A 7,168-nucleotide genomic window follows, 5' to 3' on the forward strand; every position below is an offset into this window, starting at 1 on the left:
CAGCCCTGGCAGCCCCCAGCCAGCCCAGCAGCGGACAGGCAGGGTGAGCAGCCACGGGCCAGGGAGAGAAGTCTCACCCTCTCTCCCCTCTCCTCTTTCCTGAAAGTACTGGCAACTGCCCAGCCAGCAGCAAGCCAGACCGCAGCGGAGCTCGGCCGACCGCGCCAGCCCATACTTGTCACAGGCCACGTAGCCCAGGGAAGCGGCCACGTCCCAAGCCCCATGTTCCCACCCCAGAACTGCCCTGCAGCTGGCGGGGGTAGGCGCCCGGCGGGGGCCTCGGGACAGTCACTCACATGATGTACTCCTCCTTGTTCTCCTCCGTCACCCGGATGCTCTCACCGCCCTCCTTCAGCTCATGGGTGGTCACCTTGCCCAGGATCTCCATGTCCTGGATGAAGTACAGCTCCAGGCCGCACTCCTCCAGGCTGTTCTCCCTGCGGGAGGACACCGGGATGTGGTTTCTGACGGAGGTACCCGGCAGCAGCGAGGGGCCATGGGGAGGAGCACTGCCTCCCCCGGAGCAGGATGGGCCCTGGGCCAGGAGGGAGCACGGGGCACTCACTTGGTCCAGACGATAGAGTTGTAAAACTCAGGGTCGATGGATTCCAGGTCCTTCAGCGTGGGCCGCTTATTCAGCATCCGCTTGTAGAAGGGCAGCGTGAAGCCAGTATCGATGAACTTCCCATGATACAGAGCCTGTGGCAGGGAGGTGACACTGGGTCACGGGGGACCCCAGGACGGACCCGTGGAGCGAGATGATGCTCCACCACTGGGCAAAAGGGAATCACTCCTGGGGTCCCAGAGCTGCGGCACTCACTCCCGGCTGGCAAATGCGATGGGGAGGAGTGGGCTCCCCCCGACAGTGCTGCCTGGGGGCGGCTTGCCTGGTGTGGGGTGTGCTCGCAGCCCCTCTCCCCTCCCCACCGTAAATTCCACCGTGTCTCCTTCTCCCCTCACAGCTCTATTAAGAGCACTTGTTTAAACAGAGCTGTGCTGCGGCTTCCCTGAATCCCTGGCTTCCAGGAGCCCCAAGGCAAAGGCAGCCAAAAATAATGCAGACGCTTGTCTAGAACGGCCCAGCAGTGAGTAATAGTCTGGGGTTTTATTGGTATCCTGCAACGCGCAGGGCAGGGTAGGACAGAGCGGGGACCTGAGCAGCGCGTAGCTGCCTCCCGCACACACCCCACAGGGCCACGGGCCAGAGACCCTTCCCCAAGCTCGTGGAGTCCCTGGCAGCCCTCCTGCCAGCCCAGGGCTGGGCGACCTGCGGTACGTTGGCCTTGGGGAATGCGAGACGAACGGGAGGAGCCGCTCTGGGGCTTGGGCAGCTGGAAAATCTCACACTGCTGGGGCTAAAAATAGTCCTTGGAGCTGCAGACCTGACAGCACCTGGGGTGGCAGCCAAAGACCTGGAGCCATCCCTGCCACACAGCCCCTGGGAAACCAGGTCCCCTCTGGCTCCACGGCCATTCCCCAGATTTAAAATGCATCAGCCCGCAGCCTTCCCCACAGCACCCCCTCGATGGCCCGTCTCCCACGGACCCACACCTGAGCGAGACGGGGGCTTAAGGAGGGTGACAGTGCCGAGCCGAGCACAGCCACAGCATGCGGAGCTGCCCCTTGCCCCGCTGACCACCCCCGTCCCCTGCAAAGCCCCTGGCTCTGCGGGGTGGACACACATGAAGAGTCTTATCTCCCGTCGCCTCCCCGACCCCTCTCGCCCCGGGCTCTTACCATGGCAATGAAGCGGCCGATGAAGCGGAAGTAGGTGAGGTGGTCAGGGTTGATGGAGGAGGCAGGGTTGATCTGCAGGCAGTAGTTGTTCTTTCCAGCGTACTCGAAGAGGCAGTACATGGGGTTGAGCACCTCGTGGGACAGGAGGAAGAACCACTCCCTGGGGTGAGAGGAAGGGGGAGCGTGGTGATGAGCTGGTCAAGGAGCCAGGGTGCCCAGGGGCTGTGCAGGGAGGCTGCGCCCCGGCGGGGGGGACAGCCATGCGGGTGATGAGCAAGGAGCCAGGGTGCCCAGGGGCTGTGCAGGGAGGCTGCGCCCCGGCGGAGGGGACAGCCATGCGCCTCCACAGCACACCCCACACAAACCAGGTGCCCGTCTCCTCGGGGTGCCGGTGCAAGCGTTGGGCCCCGGTGTGACTTGGTGAGGGTGTCCTCCGCCCCAGGGGTGCCATGCGTGGTTTGTGAAGGGCTTCTGGAGACACCAGCAAGAAAACACCCCGGTTTGCTGGAGGCCCTGCTCGGAGCACTGGGGATCCCGGCAGGCACCACGTGGCTCAGTCCCAACCAGGCTGTTGTACATGTACGCACACACCCCCAGCTGTGCACACACACCCTGAGCCTCCCCGCACAGGCTCCCCCGGGAGCCCCACCCCAAGCTCAAAGCAGCGCGGGATGGGTACCGCCCTGGCTTTGCTCCCCCAGCCGCAGAGGGAGACAGGAGTCCTCAGACGCAGAGGCAGCCCCGGCATCCCGTCCGTGGTTCTACCCTGTGGTAGAACAGCATGACGTAACCTACCATAGGGTAAAACCACTGGCAGGACACAGAGAGGCGGAGAGCAGGAGCCCCTGCACCAGAGCCGGGGGCAGCGGCACCACAAAGGAGGAGCGGGCGAGAGCACGGCAGCACGAATGCCGGGGCGGCGGCAGGCAGGGGGAAGCATTAGCCCAGCACCAAGGCAGACACCCCGAGCGAGCCGGCGGGGCCTCGTGGGGACACGGGACCCCCCTCCAGCTGAGATGCAGCCCATGCTCTGTGGTAACACCATCCTCGGGGCAGGCAGTGGAGGCTGCAGCAACTGCATCGCACCACGCCTGCCCTGGCACACACCGACTGTCCCGGGAAACACCAGGGCCTGTTGGCTGCAAAGGTGGGCTGTGGGGAGAAGCAGCTGCTCAACCCATCGCCCGCATGCCCCGGGGGTGGCAGGAGAGCCCCAGCTGGGTCCCCCAGCCCTCTCTGTGCCAGGGACAGGCTGCTGTGATGCTTTCAGGGTGTTCCACCATTCCTAAAACTCACACTCACCATTTGAACACCCCTGGGCTCCTCCGCCCAAGCAGGCACTGCAGAAAGGCTGAGGACCCCGAGTGCAGCTGCCGGACAGACTCCCGTGCCTGCATGGCCCTTTAGGGATTCACGCTGCAGGCAGGGCACAGCCCCGTTCAGCAGCAGGCGCATGGTCCGGCACGCTGACGCTCACCTAGCGATGCCGCCGTAGTCCAGGCCCTCCTCTCCTCGCATGATGATGTACAGGCGACGCCGCAGGTCATACGGCTTCATGTTCATGATCTGGGGAGAAGCAAGGGAAAGCATCACCGCTGGCTGGTGCGAGGGCCGGCTCCACACCTCCCCGGGCTCTGCAGTCCTGGCACCTCCTTACCTGCTGGAAGGAGTCCTCAAAGAGCGTCTGTCGGGAAACACTGATCTTCACGTGGCTGGGCAACGCATTCGACTACGAGCAAGGCAGAGACGCGAGGCTTTGTGCAGGCTGGCACAGCAGCTCTCCTCACCCGTGCCTGCCCACGGGGTCAGGCTGTTCACGCACCCATCCAGCCCTGCGGCTCAGCAGCCCCCAAGCTGCTGGGGCCCTCCGGCTGCTCTACTCACGTGGCAGAGGAAGCGGAACTGGTGGTACTTCCAGCGAAAGCTCCGGTCGTACGCCCCTGGGGAGCCGCCCTGCTTGCTCCTGCAAAAGCAGCACGGGCCTTGGTTCAGCATCCCCGCCTGCCCTGGCTCAAGCTGCCCAGCCCCAGCAGCCTCATCGCCTGCCAGGTGGGAGGAAGATCTCTGGGGCACAGCTCACCTCTGTCAGAGCCAAATGTGAGGCCCTAAACCCACTACTCAGAGTCTGCAACAAAGCTGACCCACTTCCCCCACTCCGTGTCATGACCACGGGAAGGCACGAGCTGCAAACAGGCAGCTCGAGTCCCAGCTCCCAGCGTGCAGCCGGCTGCAGAGCGAGCGGCCCGGCCCAAAAATGCTTACCCAGACTCGAATCCAGGGCGCGGGTCCTTGAAGGTGGTGGTGCGAGTGTTGTGGTCCACGAAGTAGCGCACGCCCTCGTTCGTGTACTTCATCTCCCAGCCGGGCGGCAGCGGCGGCTCCTGGATCATGCTGCCGACAAGGAAGGGGTCACCGGGCAGGCACCTCAGGCATCTCTCACCCTGAACTGCAGCCCTCCAAATTGCTGTCCTTAGGGACCATCTTCAGTTTGCAGCTCCGTGCCAGGCAAAAGGAATGATTCATGGTATGGGATTAGCGAGCGCCTGCACCCCGAGACCGGAGCCCTGCCTGGGCTGCACTCAGCCACGGCCAGGACTAGCCACAGTTACAGCTTCGCTCCGTCTGCGGGAGAGGTAGCCTCAGTAGAGACCCGGGCCAGGTCCTCAGCAAGGGCAGGTCTCTGGAGAACAACAACCCAGAGCTCTCAGGAGCCCAAGCAGAGCCCTGCGGGAAGGCAACAGGGCAAGAAGAAAGCACCTCTTTCTGCCCAGAAAGCCCTGCAGTCTTCCCCATCACTTCCTCATCTCTACCCTCGGCTCCCACAAGTCGAGAGCTGCCCCGCGATGCCAAGGGTTGCAGTATCCAACCCTCCTGGGCTCCAGCACTGCCTGCTCGCCGCCTGCAGTTCTCAGTGCTTTTGGCTCCCCAGCGCTGCAGCCCGCTCGGTCCCCCAGCATGGCCAGCTCTCAGCACTCGGTAGTCCATCGCATGGACCTTCCGAAACCGCAAGCATCCTCCCTGCTCTCCCCGCAGGCTGCCTACCCCTGCGTGCGAGGGTCTTCCCACTGGGTGGTCCGTGTGTTGTGGTTCACGTAATACACTCGCCCATTGTCCTGTCTCTTCTCTAAGAGAAAAAGGAGAGGAAGCATTAGCTGAAGCGCCCTGGCCAGCGCTGACCCACAGTCCCGGGAACAGCCCTCCCCTTCCCAGCTCACAAGAAGTTTGTTGGCTCCCCCTGTCCCACCTCCCCGCTGGCACTGCCCGGGCTCATTTGGAAAAGGCAGGATAAAAAACCCTACATTTCTTCTACATGCACAAGCTGCTGCACCTCCAGGGAAGGCCGGCTTTCTCCAGTGCCCCCAAAGCCAGCGTGTGTGTGTGGGGGTGCCATGGCAGAGGCCAGCCCTGCCAACGTGCTGCCAGGCTGGCACAAGAGCCGTGCTCGGCCACGCACCTTGCTGGGCAGGCGGCACACGCACCCTCCTTGAAGATGCAGCGCTCCGCAAGCGCAGCATCCCTCCAGGTGGATCTGCAGGTGCTTTCGCAAATGCATCCGAACTCCCTGCGTGGCCCTGCTGCCGGTGCACAGCTCATGCTCCCGACGTGCGCTGCACACGCATGCACACCCACACCTCCTTCTGTTGCACACAGGCATAAAACAAGCACACCACTCACACCAGCACGACTGCTTGACCCGCCTCTGTGCCCGCGGCCTCACACGCTTGTTGCACAGGAGCCTCCCAGCACACGCTCCCCACCTACCCAACACCCCATGTGCGCCACACACTTCCCCAGGCACCCCCTTCCCAACACTATTTGCACACTCAGAACGGCAAGCGCCTCCCAGCCATGGCTGGGCACCATGTGCCCTGGCCCGGTGGTGATCCTGCGCCTGCTCCCCACCTTGCCAGCCTCCAGGCGCCTGCACCCACTCCATGTACCCCCTCTTGTCCCGCCTGCACGCCTGCCAACACCGCTCTGCCTCTCGCCAGCCACCCCCCTGCACACACCCACACACACTCGCTGCCTCCCCACCAACACGTGTGCCCCACACGCAATACACCTCCTCCCTCCACGTGCCTGCGTCACTCCCCGCACGCACAGCCCTGCTCCATGCCGGCAGGGACGCCCTGCACGCACGCTCCCCTGTCACCTCCCGGCCACCGCGGCCCCCCTCACTGCATTTCACTCCTGGACTGCGGGAAGCAGCCCCCAGGCCGTGGCTCTGGCAGACTGTGCATACGATGACCAGGACTGCATCCATCCCGCGGACCCCATCCATGCCAGGGACCCCCGCCCCACCCAGGGTGCTCGGTCCCACGCAGAGCTGTGCCTCCCCTGAGTCTGCCCAGCTGACACTGGGGACAGGATCCCTCTCCTCCCAGGCCAGGGCTCACCTCACTGATGCAGGAGGTGGGCCACCCAGCATGGCAGCAAAGGCTCCAGCACCGTCCCCATCGAGACCCTGCCCTCGGAGACCCCCTTAGCAGCCTGGGCCCCCTCTGTCCTGCTCCAAGCTCCCCGCAGTTTTAACCCCTCTCCTGCCCTCCCTGCCTGCCTGGCACAGCACAGCCCGTCTGCACCCACAAGCATCCCAGCCTGCCCTCTCCAGGGATGCTCGTGCCATGGAGGGGGGGTCTCTGCCCTGGGGATGGCACAGGGACATTTCAAAACATCCCAGCACACGACGCTTGGGCCATGGGGACAGGACAGCCAGCCCCGCTCCTGCCAGCTCCCAGCCCCACCGCAGACTGGGGCAGAGCATCCCGGGAAGCATGCATGGCAGCAGGATGGATCCCTGCTCAGCAGAGGAGGGATCTGGGGACGAGCAAGGAGTTGGATCCCCAACCTCTCCCCCCAGTCCAAAAGAACAACCACAAGCAATTCTGCATTCAGTAGCTGAGAGAGACTGGGAACTCCTCCAGGAAAAGGGGAAAAAAGGAAAAAAAGCTGGATTTCAAATCAGAGAATGTGCTAATCACGGGCAGACTCAGGCACACATGCAGCAGAGCACGGGGAACGCTGGCTCCCCAGCCACCGTTCCCATTAATGCCAGGGACGGGAGCAAAGGAGCTGCTGACAGCACCATCCTCCCTGCGGGGCAGGCAGGGTCCCGCTCCAGGTGATGGAGGAGCGTCCCCAGTGGGCTGTCCGGCAAGCGTGGCAACAGGCAGGTGAGGCGGCTCAGTACTTACCCCAGCCGGGAGGAAGGGGACCGAGAGGATCATTGTCAGACGGGGCACCGGACGACTAGAGACAACAGAGAGGGCAAAAACACAAAATAAAACCAGGGCAGGGATGTCTGGGAAAAGCGGAGTGTGGAGGTGAGCCGTGCAGCCCCCGCGCCCACTCGCCTCCCCTTAGCCCGCAGCTCCCAGAGAACTAAAAAAAAAAAAACCAAAAAAAAAAAAAAAAAAAAAAAAAAAAAAAA

The 7,168-nt window shown here is 63.4% G+C and overlaps 1 protein-coding gene across 1 annotated transcript in view; it reads right to left on the reverse strand.

The window, feature by feature from the left end:
* The window catches only part of WWP2 (WW domain containing E3 ubiquitin protein ligase 2), a 44,231-nt gene that overhangs the window by 7,001 nt on the left and 30,062 nt on the right, over nt 1-7,168 (reverse strand). The window contains exons 11-19 of the mRNA XM_009289436.2: nt 6,933-6,987; nt 4,780-4,861; nt 4,000-4,128; nt 3,622-3,700; nt 3,395-3,466; nt 3,215-3,303; nt 1,738-1,897; nt 566-699; nt 297-437 (exon numbers count right to left, since the gene is read on the reverse strand). Of these exons, the coding sequence (XP_009287711.1) occupies nt 297-437; nt 566-699; nt 1,738-1,897; nt 3,215-3,303; nt 3,395-3,466; nt 3,622-3,700; nt 4,000-4,128; nt 4,780-4,861; nt 6,933-6,987 (941 nt within the window). The remainder of the gene's footprint in view (nt 1-296; nt 438-565; nt 700-1,737; nt 1,898-3,214; nt 3,304-3,394; nt 3,467-3,621; nt 3,701-3,999; nt 4,129-4,779; nt 4,862-6,932; nt 6,988-7,168) is intronic.

This window comes from Aptenodytes forsteri, unplaced genomic scaffold (assembly GCF_000699145.1).
Source record: "Aptenodytes forsteri isolate BGI_AS27 unplaced genomic scaffold, ASM69914v1 Scaffold269, whole genome shotgun sequence".
NCBI classification, from domain to species: Eukaryota; Metazoa; Chordata; class Aves; order Sphenisciformes; family Spheniscidae; genus Aptenodytes; species Aptenodytes forsteri.